This window comes from Rhipicephalus sanguineus, chromosome 1, assembly GCF_013339695.2.
Source record: "Rhipicephalus sanguineus isolate Rsan-2018 chromosome 1, BIME_Rsan_1.4, whole genome shotgun sequence".
Taxonomy (NCBI): domain Eukaryota; kingdom Metazoa; phylum Arthropoda; class Arachnida; order Ixodida; family Ixodidae; genus Rhipicephalus; species Rhipicephalus sanguineus.
The window spans coordinates 29,453,805-29,472,738 of NC_051176.1; the positions used below are offsets into that span (position 1 = coordinate 29,453,805).

Here is an 18,934-nt window from a genome sequence, read left to right on the forward strand (position 1 = left end):
GGTGCAACGCTATGGAAGCTACTTCTTGCAGCAGGTTCGTTCGTACCAATGAATAGTTGAATCAGGCCCGTAGCCAGGGGGGGGGGGGGGGCGGCCCCCCCCCGAAATTTTGGTGAAGTATATGTTTTTACCAAAAATAAATAATAAAAACAGGTGTTTTTCTCAAAAAATCAATGTTTTCAGCAAGTGCCCCCCCCCCCCCCGACAAAAATTCCTGGCTACGGGCCTGAGTTGAATGATTTTATGCCCCGTACTGCGATTTTTTTTCGTCGTTTTAGACCTTGTACTAAATGAAGACGTTTGGTATCTTAAAAATAAACAAACCCCCCTATTTATACGGTTGTCAATAGGTTGGGTCTAGATCGCTTAGAATCTCTCTGTTTTCGTGTAGTGTCCTCTGCGATTGGTTCCGGACACGCAGCCGGAGCAAATCGCAGAGGCCACGTTTACAACGACGAAATCCAAGCGCGAGACGCGCGGACTTACGAACGAATTTTGCTGACCGAACTTCTTGCATAACGTTCGCAGCGTTGAATCTGGTGTTCAAACGAAGTATAGTACATCCAGAGATTAGAGGCGTGTCGACTTCTTTCATTTTCCCTTCGTAATTTCCCACATTATTCTCGGCTTCCCTCACCTCATTTGAAGGAATCACGCTATTCGTGAAGCAGCCAACATTTTCCTTGAGTGTGTTGCGCTCGTCGCTCCTTCCACCACGAATCCCCCGCGATGCGACAACCCCTTGTCCGCGCCTCGGACTTGCGGTCGCCGCGAAGGCCAAGATCAGCGACGGCGAGCTCACGTATGCCTCGCGCAAAACAAGCATACAGCGCTCCGGCGTTTTCCGCTCGTGGCGAGTTGTATAGTCTCCGTTGCCGCGGCCGTTTTCTTCGCGCCAAATAACTGTAATCTGCGCGCGGAGATGAGACCGAGGAGGACAGGCCTCTCCTTCTCGCGTCATGCCGCGCTAGTGGTGAAACCGGCGGCCGGTTGCACCTGCGACTGTCTCGTCGCCGCCGGGAAAACGAAGCGCGAGGGCGACGGGCTGCCGGCGAGCCACGCCACGCCGACGGCGCTTCTCTGGGCTCCGGACACCGAGGCAACCGCGGCTTGGCGCGCCGGCAGCGGCGCTGGGCGCGCTCCGCGAGCATCTCCCACTCTCTCGGAGGTGTGAGGAAGAGGCGGAGGACGAGAGCGCTCCGAAGCGCAGAGGCGGGCTGAGGTGCGTCGCAGGAAGCAGGGCGTGGCTTCTCTCTGACCAGTCGTCGAGCGCGTAAGAGGAGCGGTCGAAGAGTCCCCGCCTCTCGGTGACGCGTGCACGCGCGTTTTTCCCGGCGTTCCGCGGCGGGCTTCGAAGAGGGAGGAGGACACGGCTGGGACGCCGGGCGGTTTTGGACGCGAGGGAGGCGGTGGCGACCGCCAGAGGAAGGCAGGTGAGGAGGAGGGCGAAAAAAAGAGGCGGCCATGGCGGTCCAGCGTGGCGGCGCGCCTTGGGAGAAGGGAAGAGAGGCTTCGCGTAAATCCCCCCGGCGCGGAGAGACGCGCGAGCCGGGTCGTGTGGCGGCGCGGCGATGGAGTCCCTAAGCGACCCGCTGTGCCTGCAGGATCTGGTGGCCGGCGGCGACCCGATGACACCGTCCATGACGCTGGCCACCCTTGCGCCGCCGGTGGCAATGCACCATCACCACCACCATCACCACGCCGCCGCCATGGCGGGTCACCCTCTGGGCGGCGCGCTCAACACGGCCTGCTCGGCCGTACTTCAGCAGCACCACGATGCCGAGCAGAAGAAGCGAGGTGAGCACGGTGACACAATCGGCTCGAGGACGTTGCGACGTTAAGAGTCGACCTGTTGATTGCCGTTTGCTATTCCGATTGCGATCGCCGTATCTCACGGAACAATCACAAAAGCCCCATTACTCCACGTTGATCGGGAACCCTGTAATGCGAGAGTTGCCAAGTCCGGCGACCGCAGGTCGCTTTGAGGCTTCTCAACTGCTGCTCGCTAAGTGCTCTTTCCCTACGAGGATCCAAGCCTATAAAAACGCGTCGATCAATACCTAAACGCGCTGTCGTAAAGATCCAACTCATATTCACCAAAATATCGCTTGCCGTGCACCTACCGATACGCACGTGGGTGCGGAAAGACCCGTCAGATGTGGTGTCCGAGTGTGATGGGGTCGTATCGGAAGCTCCAAAGCAGCTTTTCTTAGAGCCCACGTTCTTACGAAGATTCCGACGGCCGTCGGCTGGTCGTTTCCAAGCCTGTCTAACTTCGCTCAACCACAGCTGTTTCGGATCGCAAACATGTCTACATAGTGTGCAACCTCCCTGAAGACGCCGCTGCTTCCTCTAATTTCGCGTTGCTTGTCGCTACAGTTTTCTCACGCTTGAAGAGGAGGCGTCTTTTCGATAAACAATTACGCATACAAGAGCACTTAAGTTCTGTATACAGTTGCAGTACATCACTTTCTGAGCTGTGAAGTACTTGACAGAAGTCGCCACTCTATACAGTAAGAATGTATACGTGTACACTACCCCTCCTCACTTGCCGCCATTTCCAATCGTCTTGTTGGTATTCCAAGCATCATGTGCACCCAGTGGGCATCTTTTGCCACCTGTAAGGTATTACGTAATTGTATATTTCTCTATAATGCATGGAAATAATACATGGCAGCTCCATGGAGTTTGCGACGTGGTGAAACTGTGCTATGTCATATACGTGTTAAAGTGAAGAGCCGGTGGTCTAGTGGTTACGGCGATCGACTGCTGACCCGAAGGTCACGGGATCGTATCCCGGCCGCGGCGGCTGCATTTTCGATGGAGGCGAAAATGTTTGAGGCCCGTGTACTTAGATTTAGGTGCACGTTAAGGAACCCCAGGTGGTCAAAATTTCCGGAGCCCTCCACTACGGCGTCCCTAATAATCATATCGTGGTTTTGGGACGTTAAACCCCAGATATTATTATTATTATTATTAAAGCGAAGAGCCGAAGAGTTTCTACAAGATTACGCAGGCAAGACGCTTCTTAACGTATCGTTTGTTAAGCTCTTGTCTATGCGTTTCGTTTACTCGCAGAAATGCATCATCACTAAATTCGTGGCCCCTTTATGTCCTTATTTTTCCTGCCTTCCACAAGGGGCAATATGATTTCTACAGAGTGTATACTTCAAGTCTACATACACTTACATTAGTGCTATACAATTACTGGCATTGATGTGAGATGGGGAGAGACGACATCTGTTGTACTCTCTCTTGGGAGTTTGGGTTTCTAGCGATATATACTTATCCGCTGCACGCGTGTTTACTAAATTCCACCGTCAGGTGTCATAAAACAGGCCCTGCAGCTTTGTACTCCCCTATTCGACGGAACGTTCACCTTCCTGTGTGAATTGTAACATTAGGCGAAAACCTAGTAGCATTGCTCCGTGGCAGCCAGTCATTCAGTGCATGCATGAACCATGCACCGAAGCGCCTTAAAAAGACTTTTGAAATGTCGTCGATTGCTTTGTTCGCGCTGTGTTTCGACGTGCACACCCACGTGTTAATGTGTAGTTAAATTGTGACGATTTTAGGGAAATCAGCCACTGCGCGATAAGCCAAGAGTGCGGAATAACTTAAGTGACAATCAGCGCAGTAAATAGGCGGAATGCCGCTTAAAGAATTCGGTGCAATATAGTAACCAACGCTGAGTCGCGGCTTGATACTTCAGTGTAAGTTAATATTAAATGCACAAATTCACAGTTCTCTGTTGACCTTGGCCTTCGATCATATTATGGCCAACAAAATGATGTTTTTGTATGTTGCTAGTACCTATTGATTTTGCTAATACCGCATAAGCGGGGGAATGAGCATGAAAATAAGGCTGGTGTTTGCAACATGACGCTAGATTCAGCAGTGACCTTGGAAATGTATAGACCACCGCTTATGAGCGCTTCTGTGGTATCTTCACACAATATTGCGAGGATAATTTTGTTCATCCGATCTCAAGTGCAGCAGCCACAATGAACCGGGGGGATCGAAGAAGACAGAAAACAGAGGCACAGCTGAGGCGCTCACGCAGAGTGCCGGAACACGTGTGGTGCATAAATGTTTGCTTGTGTGCACATGACGCCTGAGAGGCTACTGTGGAATTTTGAGTTGATTGTTTTATTGTATGCTGGGCTGAGCCATCTGATGTTTCCAAAAAGAAGGCTTTGTTGGACATGCTGTGATCTATCCAATACACGCTCACGCATAAACGGCCTTTCCCGTCAATTTTGGAAGGTCCTTTGTGTATACCGATGCTGCTCTTTCTTCACGAAACGAAGTAGAATAGAGCGACACAAAATTTGCGAAAGATGATCGAAATCGTGCTTTCATAAAACAAGAGGGTGTGAGATGTGATAAACGCTTTACCATGCTCTGCAGATCACTTCTTTTACGGGAAAGAAGTTATCTGTAGTGTGTGCAAATTCTCTAGTTCTTACAGCAGGCTCATTTGTTTTGACAAGTGTATGTTCGAAAATACTTGTGCATCGATTTGTGTTATTTTATTTTTTCCGTACGGCGCTCGCAACAGTGTTCCCTGAATTGGTTAGCCTCCAGCCCCGAGTTACTATCGCAGTTTATGCTGATCGAAATAGAGTGTGTGCTTACATCTCCCAGTCATATCGAAATTCATGTTTCTTTGCGTGTCTGGGGTATATGCGCTTCGTATACACTATTATAGAGAGCGCCGCATTGAAAACGGAGGTTCAGCGCGTCATGGATTTACCCGCGGACAGCAGGGATCGAATACGTATATACCTCCAGAATCGATTCTTTACGAATACCTGTCATATGGCTTGCAGCGTCGAGCCTCTCAAGACGAAATTAATTTTCACTGCGAGGAATCTGTGCGTCGTTTATGCGATATTGCTTTTGCTGGGCACAGCATGCATGTGTTATAGCCCGGTATTTCTTCGGAACCAAAAGTGGGAGGTTCGCTCCCGAAACTTGCTATCTACGAGTTCTGTTAAACGACTGTAGTGAATTTTCCATTGAATTCAATATACTTGTTGTTGAAATACACGTGTGTCATGTTTGTTTTTTTTTGCGATTATTAAGCCGTACGCAATGTATGGGCTCAGCGAATATGAAGTGTCCATGAGATGGGCCACTGCGCATGCATTATCATAACGTGTACGGCCGGATGACCAGTTCAGGTTTTCTGTAAATAACTATATATATATATATATATATATATATATATATATATATATATATATATATATATATATATATATATATATATATATTGAAAGTGCGTTCCTGGCGTTGAAGCAAGCCCTTACATCCGACCCGGTACTGTGCCACTTCGATCCAGGCGCGCCCACCATCCTTCACACTGACGCGAGCAGTCATGTTCTCGGTGCCATTCTCCTGCAACGCGACAACACCTCGCGAGAAGGAGTCATTGCTTATGCCAGTCGTGCTCTCGCCGCTGCAGAGAAGAATTACACCATCACCGAGCAGGAGTCACTAGCTGTTGTTTGGGCAACCAAAATTTCGCCCATATCTGCATGGCCGCCACTTTGCAGTCGTTACGGACCACAACGCACTGTGCTGGCTTTCGTCGCTAAAAAACTTATCGGGTCGCCTTGGTCGCTGGGTTCTTCGCTTGCAGGAGTACGATTTCCACGTCGCCTATAGAACCGGAAAGAAGCATCAAGACGCTGATGCTCTATCTCGCTATCCTCTCCCCAGCCATGATATCTCTCTACATCGCCTCTTGCCTGAAAGTGCTTTACCCATCGCTGCGCTCAGTTGGCTAAGATCTGGCAGCCCATCCGTACTCGCACCAATGCACCGACCATACTGCCGTACTATTTTGGAGCGCGTCGGAGGTTCTTCTGCTCCTCCGAACGCCCGACTTCGTCGACAGCTTAACCAGTTAAGGCTTCACGGTGGTGTTCTACATCGCTATATTTACCCCGTCGACGGCAACAAATGGGTACCAATCATACCACGTTCTCTACAACGTGAGGTTTTTCAAGATTTCACGATTATCCCACAGCCGGTCATCTATATGTTATCATAAAACCTATGACGAAATACGAAGTCGCTGCACCTGGCCTGGCCTCTCTTCAGCCGTTGCCAAATATGTTGCTTCCTGCGTCCATTGCCAAAGCCGCAAATGACCCACGACTGCTCCTTCAGGCCTCTTGCAACCTCTTCCTTGTGAGGAACCGCTTTATTCGAGTCTAGCTCGAGCTGTTCTACAATGATAATACAGATGAGGAAGATGCACAAATGATGGTGATGTGTCGAGATGACAAAGAAGAGTCACCGATTAGCTGCGCTCACAATATATATATATATATATATATATATATATATATATATATATATATATATATATATATATATATATATATATATATATTATCACTACCGCAGCGAGTTCCGGCAAAAAATGACTCCTGTGCACCGAACATTCTCCTAGCATTAACTATTTAGGCAGTTCCCTGCTTTTCTTTGGTGGTTACCATGATACGGGTTCCAACTGTTTCTTGTTTTCGTTTGTTTTTTCTGGAGTGTGGGCGAAGAAAAGCCGGCATCGTGCGTGATGCCAGCTATTTCTTCCCTTTTAGGCGAAGGATGCATGGAACAAACAATTGAGCACACAAGGCATAAACAGGAAACAACAAAGATTCGCTGGTTCGAAAGAGCGCACGAACATGGTAAGAGAGGCTCAAACGCACTTACACGTCTATCAGGTAAAATTTAATCTAGCTTACTATAGTGACAACACACAAAATTTCCAACAGAGCACTAACACTCGCTTGCACCTAAAGAAAGTACACTCTATGCAGTATAATGACTATACAATGCAACATCACAGGTTGCAACAAGATCCCTGCCATACCATTTTCACCCGCTTCATAAACTATGGCATCCACAAAAGATAATTCAGTCCTGCTATTGCGCTGCTTCTGGAGGCTGGTAATCCGGCTTCCCATTATAATTCGGCCTGCTTGCTAGTAATCGCCTGTGCGCACATCCACCGAAGCCGCAGCTCCCCCTCAACTTATTCGTCGCCCTCGTCCTCCTCCCTAATACAAATATAAGGCTACAGTCAGGGTGTCGGAACGAAATGTTTTTCGTTCCGGTTTTAGTTTCGTTCCACTGCAAGAAGTTCCGTTCCGTTTCTGTTCCGAAACTAAAAAAAAAAAATGTCCCGTAACGGTTTGTAACGGTTTTTATTTGTATTAAAAAATGTGAAGTTAAAGTAATCATAAAAAAACATTGGATTTGTGGTATAGTTACTAGCGCTCCTCTTAAGAAAGTGGGACAGGGGTAAAACACGTTCTTCCCTCGTTCTCCAGAGGAGTGGAAGTAACTGCACCACGAATTCCTACCAACTAGCACAAACGATACAGTACCCTTCAAAGTCATAATATTTATTTTCTCAAAAGTCAATTACGAATTTTTTAGCGGGCTCAGGGCTTTGTGTCAAGGGATGGAGCGCGATCTCAGAAGGCGCACGACATTGAGTGTACTCTCTGATGTGCGAGACCGCTGTTCTAATAAAAATCGCCTGGCCTGAGCGGAACACGCAGCGCAGTCACAGCGAAAGCGGGAAGAGCGGCCTTTCTAGAGCCCGCTGTTGACTATCTTGGGGCAACTATACAAGTACACATACAAGGTGCCCCCTGCGCCATAAAACATCGTAACTTTTCTGAAGTATAGGGAAGCCCCCACTATGCAATTTTTCGTAATTCTTCGGGGAATCGTGGCACCCGCTACACATCAGTAAGGCATTATGTGCACTTTATGGTGTGACTGATGGCAATGAAGAATTGTTGCTGAGCCATTTTTAATAGGTTGGAAGCATTCAGCGACCGACTTGTTGCACAATTCACATTCTGTGATGCCAGATCGTTATTTTACTCTACTATACCACGCCATATAACATATGTTAACACGATTCCTTACCCGACTTGACACCTGTATAGAGTATTTTTGCGAAAGAATTTCAAGCACTAGCGTGGCTCTGTGGTAGAATACTCTACCAGAGGGCGTGGGTTCGAATCCCATCCGATCCCAAAAATTTGTTTCTCACTTCACGCGATAGCGGTTAGGGACACCGGCTGCGGCGGCAAACAACTATATGGCGTCAAAATCGCCTGTTGTGATCTCATAACAGCTTTCGCTGTAACAAACTTCAGCGCCGAGAATACCCTCTCCACGCTGACCTGCGTGACACACGCACGCAAAAGTCCACTTGCGTTAATATAAGCATCTGCGGTTGCCACTGTTTTCGTTTTTCGCACAATTTCAACATATCTTTGCTCTGGAATTCCTGCCTGAGGTACCCGATAATACTCTACCTTGAGATATGCATAATTGCTCACGTTGCATGACCTGAGTTCTTCCAGATTGCCAAGTTTTCTCGTGAACCGAAAAACGATTGGTTTCACTCCGGAACGAAATAATAGATAAAGATTCGGTTACGTTTTCGTTCCGCTCAAAAATATCGTTTATTTCGTTTTTCTTTTTTTGGTTTTCGTTCCGTTCCGACACACTGGCTACAATATCCAAATAAACGCACTATTAAGAAGACAGTGTCCAAAAGTTACTCAGGTAAATCACAGAAGGCTAATTCAGCACCAGAAATTCAACTGTTGCGCGAAAATAATCGAACGTCTGCACACAAGAGCCGTACAGAAATGCGTCTTAACGCACTCAAGTATATATACGAACACTAATGCGCTGTACGTCAAAATGCGTATACATTGATTCAGCATGAACGTTTGCCATTACTGAAGGGCTGCCATAGAAGTAAGCGAACATTAATACACCGTATAATTACCATGCAGAAACAGACATAAATACCGAAGCACCAACTGAAACTGATGTATATCGCAACATTTAAACGAGCATTAATTCTCAGAGCAGTCACAAACATTAATGACAATTATGAGAAACTGATATTACAAAACAAAGCGTGCAACCAGATGGAGGTGCCTACGAAAAGCTGTTGTAGCAAGCCATTGTTTACAAAAATAAGGTGTGTTCCATGGAGCTTGCCCGAAAACGAGCCTCATGTGCGATGCTCACATATCCACCCTGCAGGTTTGGCCGAGCATCGGGTATAGCCCAATACAATGAAGTAATAAAGAAGAGTTGGGAAGCAAGTCAACTTGAGAGGTTGTCATCGAACACTCTTTAAAAAATGGAGTGATCATCTTAGTTTAAGGCACAAACAGCGATGTCCCCAATGTTCGTCTTTAAATGGACGAACGTTCCTCCCTTTTGCAATGGAGAAACGTTCCTCCCCCGTCAAAATCAAGATGGCTGACACCAGGCGAGCAATACAATTATGCCTAGCGAGTGCATCGATTCTCGACGAGTAGCGGCACCGGTAATCACAAAAAACGGTCCCGCTGAGCTTAATATCGAACGATATGACAATAAAATCAAGCACACAAACCTGTGTTGATGAAAACCTCGCTTAACGGAGCGGCGGAACTCGTACGTTTCGCTCGGCCAGCGAGATTGCCTTCACTTTAAAAGAGATGGATACTGCAAAGGAGCTCTCACCCGGAGACTTAACATTAAGCTTGCTGTCGTTATTTCCTGAAGCATAGCACGGTGTAACGACGTTATCCACGCGTTTACGGGGCAATATAGGCCCCGACATGTGCCCAATGTGCCTCCAAAATGTGCATTCTGTATCGGCAAAACAATCCCGGAAGCAGAGCATAGTTTCGATAGATAGATGTTCAACAACATATAAGTAGGTGGAGCTGTGAGAGTGTCACAGCCGTGGAGTAGGTGGTAGTTGGCGCCATCTAGATGGATTAAACGATATTAAAAGAAAGAAAAAAGATGTTTCTGCCTTTTAAACGTTAAGTTTAACGTTAAAATGCGGCCACGTTGGCCGCATTTCGATGGAGGCGAAAGGCAAAGAATACCCATGTGCTTATGTTCTTTAGATATGCTTATGTAAAGATTCCCCAGTTGATCGAAATTAATCCGTAGTCCCACACTACTGCGTGCCTCATAATCGTATGATGGTTTCGACACGTAGAACTCCAGCAGTTATATATTATCGTACTTTCACGCATACACTGTCCAGTGGTATCACGTTTGCTAAAATGTTGAAATAAATTAACTTTCATGCTTCTTTATATTGCTTGTTGTATTGATAAGTGCTATAAGTGCTGTGCAAAACTAAAAACGCGTGCGCCTGCAAAGTATGTTAACGCTGAAAAAAATCAAATTATTGGTGTTCAGTCTATAAGGTGTTCATTAAAACGAGACTGTTTTATGAAGCGGGACTTACTGCATTTATGACAAGCAGATCGCGCGCAAATGTAAACAAACGACACGAGACACACGAAAGTATACGCGGCGCATCGTGCACACGCCGAGCGATAAAAAAAAAAAAAAAAAACGCGCGCCACAGACGTTACTCACCACATAGAACAAAAACAATGAACGTCACTCGTGTATTGCTCGCATCAATCTTGGGTAAAAGTAATCGCACGCGACTGGCCGCGGTCGGGTAGTGCTGGATAGTCTGAGGCTGTCGAGTGAGCGCGAAAGGGCGGCTGCTCTCCGTAGCACGGAATCACGACGTAACTCGGCGTGCGCATGCGCGCGCGCGCTAGTCCACGTGATTGAGGAGAAAAAGTTGCTCCGCTGGTGCTAGCCGCAAGAGGGCGCGACGAGTAAAGCGTGCGCAAAGGATAAAGTCGCTGCTCCGTAGGAGGAACGCAGCCAGTTGCTCCATTCTCGCTCCCTTTTTCTAGAGTGAAGAACCAGAACGTCTGGGTTATTTTTTTACCACGGGAAAAAATGCTAACACATTCATTCTATACACAAAAATTAGCAAGAAAAAAACATCGAGCGAACATGACAGAAAGTGATAAAGGTCTGAACAGCAGCTGCGCACATTTGCGTCGACCACTGTGCCCACTAGAGTCAGTTCCACAAATGCGTCCTTTGACCGCTGTCCTTATCCCAAAGCAAAATTTGCGCTGTGATTTGCAAGGCTACAAATCCCCCAAACTAGCGTGGTCGCATGGCATGGAGAGCAATTGAGATGCTACGTGGTGGATCAAATGGATATTTATGCACCAGATATTCATTTATACGCCAGGTCAGAGAAGAACAAGATAAGGGAAACAAAATTGCACAAGTGTATTAAACGTGCATCAATGCATGAATACCAAGAACGCGCATTCGCCCACAGCAGATGTACCGGAAACTAGCTAAGCGAAGAAGTGTCACATACATGCATATAATTGCAGCACTATGCCGGAAACTAACTCGCATCATAGTAGCATAAAGAAACATTAATACGCCAAAAGAATACTAGGAAGCCGTTTTATTTCGCCGCAACAGCATGATCCTTACATAGTAGTAAATGAAAATTAATGGCACAGTACTGAGGAAGCAGAAATGCAATATCAACATAAGAACATTCTAAAGCTTTTTTAAATATAGCATGCAGTGCCAACTCAAGAGCAGTTCAAGGTAGTAGAGTCACTTAGTATATCATTAATCAAGTAAGTAGACATTTGCGTAGCGATAAGCTAAACGACACATAGTGAGCACGAAGAAATACCACTTCTTCAACATTCAAACGTTGCGGCGTGTTAATTTAAGCCGTCTTTAGATTGATCGACTAGGAACGTTGTGTGCCTATTGAATATTATTGAAATAATCTTAGACAAAGTATGCGAGACACTTATTTATAATTTGGTGAAACGCGCAGCGCATTAAGTTCTGTTATTAGTCCATCAATATCTACTTCAAGGATATAGCTCACTTTCTGTTTATAAAATTATTCTTCCAAGAAAAATAGTATTTGCACAGCAAACTAAGTAAGCTCTTTGCGTACGGCGGGCGCACCGCCATTATAGATATTGAACACATCGAAATGATATTTCTTCTAAAAGCTCGCGCCATGCGCAAGATTCAAGCTATTTTTGATACCTCAATATGTTTAATTTAGGTGGATTACGGCATAGCATAAAGAGCGCACTTAGCAGTGTCTCTTAAGACAAGGTCTCCCTTTTGCATAATCTGTTGTTGCACTATTTCCTCACCCAGGATAATCATAGACTTGTCATAATGTACTGAAGTTGCACGCAATTTCGGCCAGATCTTCAGCCTGCGCGACCAGCGTGTCATCAAAAATAAGGCAAATACTTTTATTTCTACACTATGTATCGATGTCAATCTTTCTCACGTATATAGAATTGATACCTTCGTGTAGTTCATCTTGCATATAGCTTGATTACGAACGGATGAATGAACCCTCTCTCTCCCCTAAAGTACGGAACCTAGTACGGAAACTGGCGCCTGTCTTCGTTTGACCAAAAGTATCTACTAACTTTACAGGGTTAAAATTCTGCTCACGTGATCAGGAGAAATTTATAGGCAACTGATGGCCTCTGATGCTATGTTGAGTCGTCTGACTGCATTTGACGATGACATTTCGAAAATCGCAGGTACACACATACAGTTGGGTGCACTTATTTGGTGTAGGCAAGATCTCCCTAGCAGCCTTGCTACAAGTCCACATGTATCGGTGCCACTGATGCGGCGCATATTGATTAACGGTTTCCTGTGGCAAGTCATGGTGAATGCGCTTAATTAGATAATTATATTCTCCATCAAGAGTACGTCATATAAAGGGGTCATCGTTTTCCCGCCGCTTACAGCAGGAATAGCTCCCGGGACCCCCCTTCTCTCATCTAAGTGTTTCCAGAAGACATGATACACAGAGAGTTAAAAAAAGCGGCTCCGTTCGCGACTACAAGTCTAACCTAATCCGCAGTGGACGCCACCAAATAGCAAAGCCACGGGGGTGCCGTGAGGAGTCTGACCCTCCACGTACTCTCGTTCGCAGTTGACGCCAGGCTGCGTTTACGGTGGTGATCCTCGAGAGAGAGCGCATTGAAGAAGTGCAGATTGTCTGCAATTGAATTGGTGTCTATTTGCTTCTCCGACCCTGACTCAATTCGAGAGGCTATTCAGTAACGTAGCTTTCTGGGCGAGTTGGTTCATGGTAATGGGAAGATGAAACCAGCGAAAAACACACGAAGACAACGAAGAAGAACAACCAGACAGGACAAGCTCTGGACTGAATGTTTATTGAAGAATAGGTGGATAGCAAAATGACGTCTTCCGGTTCGACGCCTAGCTCTTCGCTGTTTCAAGGTGTGTGCCGTTCAGCGTAATCGGGGAGAAAACGCGTACTTTCTGCGACGCGGTTGTTACCAGTTATCTTGCTTCCTCCCCGAATACACTTGAAGCAGCGAAGAGCTGAGCCTTGAAGGTTCCGTGAACCGGAAGTGCTGTAGCAGCCGACGTACCGTTTTGCTATCCACCTATTGCACACACATGAATCAGCAACGCATGCGTAAAAGGCCACCTGAGCCATGTCAAAGTTATACACCTACAGTATACAGAGCATGAAACATGTGAAACACCGAAAAAAAAAAAATCTACGCAAAGCTTACCAGCTATCTAGAAAAGCCAATTCTTTATCTGTTAGGAAAACCGAGGGTTCGCTCACACATGACGCTTTCCCCTGCTTCCTGATTTCGAAGGCCTCGCAGATTTCACGTTCACTCTTGTTTCTCCCTTTGCCAATGACGATCGCTGATTTGAAATCTGGGGCGCAGCCGCAGCCTTTGCAATACAGAGTCAAGTTTCCACCAGTGCCTGTGGGGAGGAGATAGTGGTGTTCCCGTAGTCATTCAGGCATCAGCCCGTCTGACCGATGTAGACACGGCCACATGACAAGGGAATTCGGTATACTACCGAAACAGCACATTTTATGAACACGTTTGCGTGCTTCTTTCTACAAATGCTGTTGGAATTTTTTTTTATTGCGTGGCTATGCGCTTGCAAAGCCTGGAGAGCTTGCACGGTGCAGACAACACGAGCCTGACGCCATTCCTTGTAGCCACCTTCTTGAGGCTGTGTGAGATTCCGTGGAAATATGGCATCACCGCTGTGTTACATGCTTTTGGTACACCGCCAGCTGAATTACCTGTATTCTTAGTTTTTCCTTTCATCTTTTTGAAGGGTGATTCTGCCACAGAAAGCAGCAAGGATTCTGGGTAGCCTGGGCAATTCTTCAAAAAACATTCAGTTGTAAGTCCAGCGCTGGTTGTTCTTCCTCGCTGTCTTCGTGTGGTTTTTCGCTGGGACGGCACCAGTAGAGCTGGTTGTCGTAGAGCCATATCTACATAAATGTCGACTTTTTCGTCATTTATATACGAAAAAAAAATATGGGAAGGTAGGCTACGTTAAAGCCGGCTATCCCATCGTCATGATAGTAGTATTGAAGAAATACACAAAGAACACTCGATTGGTGGCTATAGCTAGTAGAAGATCCAGAACATCTCGGTGCATGCGATCCAAGGGCAGACCTATATATATGAAATATCTTATGTCAGCTTTGCGTCGCGGCCCACACGAACAATTGGTCTCAGAGATTTCGCTAATAATCTATCATGAGGCGATTAGTAGGTATGTTGTTTGAGTGTCTACTTGGACACCACCGCATTATTGGCAATGAGACGGCCAACAGAGCTGCACGTGAAGCACGTGATTCTTTCGTCGAGAACGGATGCAGCACACCTCCGCGTTCATACGCGTACCATGTGGAATGTGCCAGAATTCATCAAATGGTGTCTACATATCATAGACCCACATATGAAATACATGAACAAGTATTACCTTGTTCTACGACGGCATGAAACATTGGAATGCCACCTCTGACTAGGAATTGCATTTACGAATGCCTACTCAGTCCTAATTGGAACGGATGAGAACGGCAACACCTGCGAAGTATTAAACCATTTAGATTGCCAGCCCTTAACGGGACACATGGTCTCAAGACCATGGCCTCGTATTATCTTCAATGCTATAAGCGTTCCTGCGCTGCCTGCACTGCAAACGCAGACTAGCCTAATTGGGCGTTTTAAGGGCTACAGTCCTCCTTAATACTACCTCCCTCTGGACAGTACTCTTTTAGGGTGTAATGAGGTGGGTGTAATAAGGTTCTGCGTCCTCAATTTTACTTCGTTAAGAAATTATGTGGAAGAGGTAAATTCACTATCTGATGCCATTCGTCAAATGGAATTCACGAACAAAAAACTCCCATCTCACTTCCTCTGGCATGTTTTCTCTATTTTTTCCGAAGCTTTCCATAATGCCTTCAGTGCTGGCGGGCATGTATGCAGCTGTGCGGGGGAAAGAAGTAAAAGAAAGAAATAGATAAACAAAGAAACTAAAAGGAAAAGCCTGCGAACCCTCTATGTGACCGATCGGCACCGCACGCACACTCAGTATACGCTTGTGTATAACGAATTGGCTAGAGGCGGCATGCTTCAGCGCACTGAACAGCATCACGTGCACAGATAGCCCAAAGAAAGATACAGTAAAATCTCTGTGATACGAGTCTCGCGGTGTTTCCAAAAATTTTGGTATCATCTGAAATTCGAACCACCAGAAAACATGCGAAAGTAGTATATGCGACAAAAGAAAGTTGGCACACGTCTTGATTTAGTGTTTCTCGGGGCCGGACCAACCTCATCAACAGCTCTAAATAATTACCAGTAAAGCTTTGAGACGTCAACGACCATACTTGTACTCGTAAATATACGGTGCGTGCGCGCGTGTGTAATCCTTGAACCAGATGTGTTGTGACCCGTGACCGCTAACAGCCCCTTCCTAATCTTACTACGCTTTTCTGCATGACACCAGAGTAGTGCGGCGAAAGTGGCTTTAGAAAGCGCTTTGCACGCGATAGATGAATGCCAAAAAATATTAGAAGCGCTGTTCTGTGTTGCTGTTACCTTCTTATTGCGATGGTGTTGGGGGTGCTTTCCGAGAGATTTACGGCCGTGCCCGCACAATCGGGAGGGTTGCTCAAAATCGGAAAGTGGCATGTGTGACCGTCCGCTTCGTCTCTTGGGGTCTTCGTCCACCTTTCATGGGACTTCATGATGGACCCGCGGCCCAAGCTTCGTCCGCTTCGTCTCTTGGGGTCTTCGTCCGCCTTTCATGGGACTTCATGATAGACCCGCAGCCCAAGTATCTCGGAGGCAACGACGCACCGTTGACGGTCGCGCAGCGCGCATTCCCGCACCCGCCGCGCCTTCCGCGAAAGCGCGGGCAACATCTGTTCGTGCCTGCGCGGTGGCGTACGTTCGTATCAAACGTCACGGGGTGAAAATTGGTTCGCAACAACCATACTCCAATACATTGCAGGCTAGTGGGCCTTGGCCGTGACCACAGAAACATTCGTATCACCCCGAAATTCGTACGAGCCATGATCGTATCACCGAAGCTTTACTGTATACGCGACTCTTCGAGCGGCCCCTCTGAACGGGTGCTGCATGCGTTCGAGAGGAAGCGAGAGAGCGCCCTTTGACCTTAGCGGCTGCGGCCCACTGCGGCCCGCCACCGCCAGCTCAAGCGCAAGCCAGATGAGGCGCTACCGAAGTGATATGGAACAAAGCTTCGCGACGCATGCGCGTGCAAAGAAAAAAAAAATTAGAAAAAAATAAAGAAACGCGAGGAGAGAGTCGTTGAAGTTCCGAATTGCCCGCGGCGGCGCGATCGTACCTTGGCCTTGTGAACGCCACTTTTCGAGTGCTCAGCTCTGTCGGCCGTGTGTGAGCGGTTTGTGCCTACAGCCTTACTGTGTTCTCGCCGCTGGATGTGAAATGCGTGGTTTGACGATAGTGCTGCACTGCGAGTGCGATAATCGCGACGGCCCGACGACTCAAGCGAGCGTGCCGCTGTGTATTACCAGACAGATGATGGGCACCCTGCGTGCTCGGCGCAGTCAGGAACAAAAATGGTAAGTAATACTGATGTTCTCTCTTTTTGCGAGTCCTTATCGTCGCTCATGCACTTGTAGATGTCGTTCTGCACATTGCGTCGCGTGAAAAGTGCAATGAAAAGCAAAAAATAAAAAGAAAATTGGCATGTCAAGCTTGTGAAATGCCCGCGATACATGACACGCGTGTAACCCATACCCTACATGACACGCGTGTCATTGTTTCCGTGTTACCAGCTGTCATTATGTGCCTCATACAGTCACGTCACGCTATACCAATTTTGGTATGATATCAAGTTAGAGAACCGGCTGCGAGCGCACTATAAGCAGGGTACGTAAATCGTGCCGTACATAACATACATGTCGTTATTTTCATGTTGCTATATGTCATTTATGTTCGTCGCACAATCACGTCACGCTATATCAATTTTGGTATAAGCTAGCGAACCGGCCGCGAGCGCACCATGAGCGTGGCGTGTAAATCATGCTGTACATTACATGCATGTCATTATTTTCACTTTACCAGCCGTCATTTATGTTGGTCGTACAGTCACGCTGCGCAATACCAATTTTGATGTATATCAAGAAAACGAAACAGCCGCGAGCGCCCCGAGACCATGTTGTCTAATTTACCCCATACATGACAAGCGTGTCATGATTTGCACGTTAGAAACTGCCATTTATGTTCGTCGTACACTCTTGTGACGCCATACCTCTTTTGGTAAATATCAAGTTAACGAAACGGCCGCAAGAGGAACAAGGGAGTGACGTATAAGCATGCCGTTCATGAAATGCATATCATAATATATCATGATATTCAATTTATGACCCTTCATTTATGTTCCTCATGCAGTCATGTCATGCCACACCAATTTTGGCATACATGCCATTAACGAAACGACCACACGAGCAATGAGTCGTAGGCGGCTAGATAGATATAGGTAGATACACTGAAAGTCGCAGAAGTTCGCTAGGAAATGCTTCGCATTTAAAAGTCATTAAACTCAGAGAGCAGTGATGTGTGATGCCTGTTTCGGAACTCCTGTGGATATAACTCATGCTTCACACGACCAGTCAATCGATCCACGAGTGCGAACTGAAAAAGTTGTTTGCATGATATAATTTTCTTGCTTGTGATAAAGCATGAATGAGGCATAATGCTTTCAGGGAACATACACTAGAGCAAAAGGCCACGGTCATCACATTGTCACGTGATGACAAATCTGCATAAAAGACAACTTTGTTTTCTGTTTATTCTTTTCTCAAACTTCATTTGTTTGTTTTGATCCTTCGTCGTGGTGTCGATTTGCGCGTATTGACATGTGACAAGACTGTGCGCTCTCGTTTTGCAGCATCTGCCTTGGATACAGTGAACTACCTTGGACAGCCTTCTGCCGCCATGCAACTGTGAGAACCCAATGAAGCACAGATTATCAGGAAGTGAGAAGACTTTTCGGCAACAATTTTGCATTGCGCACTGTGCCCGTCTCCTGAAATAGCATATTAAGGTATATAAGCACTGTACCTTGATACATATGCATCAAGGAACAGTGAAATAGCATATCAGGGTACATTAACATCATTAGCTTGGATTCATTTAGCTACAACGAATAAATCATCTTCTTGAGCGATGCGCACATGGTACTTGAGCGATGCGCACAAAACACCGACCGAGATATCAGTAAACGGCTGTATTGTTAACGATCCAGCCAAAATTGCAAACCAATTCAATCAGTATTTTCACTCTGTGTTCACTCAGGGAGATCATGCTGACACAAACATTAGTTCTCTTTCTACTATATCTGCCGATTTCATAACTGTCGAAGGTGTCCTTTCGCTGTTACTGAATGTTAAGACTAAATCTTCCGGTGGTCCAGACGGCATACCTAACGCATTTCTGCAACGTTACGCTGAACCTATCGCGCACGTCCTCACCCATCTTTTTCGTCTTTCGTTTCATAATTCCATTCTTCCCGATGATTGGCGTACGGCACGTGTTATTCCCGTATTTAAAAAAGGTGATCGCCTAAATGTTGAAAACTACCGGCCAATATCATTAACTTCCGGTCCTTGTAAACTTCTTGAGCACATCAT

The 18,934-nt window shown here is 46.5% G+C and overlaps 1 protein-coding gene across 1 annotated transcript in view; it reads left to right on the forward strand.

The window, feature by feature from the left end:
* Positions 1-1,231: 1,231 nt before the first annotated feature.
* Positions 1,232-18,934, forward strand: part of LOC119390015 (pituitary homeobox 3) — a 175,263-nt gene continuing 157,560 nt past the window's right edge. The window contains exon 1 of the mRNA XM_037657519.2: positions 1,232-1,797. Within this exon, the coding sequence (XP_037513447.1) occupies positions 1,572-1,797 (226 nt within the window). The 5' untranslated portion in view covers positions 1,232-1,571. The remainder of the gene's footprint in view (positions 1,798-18,934) is intronic.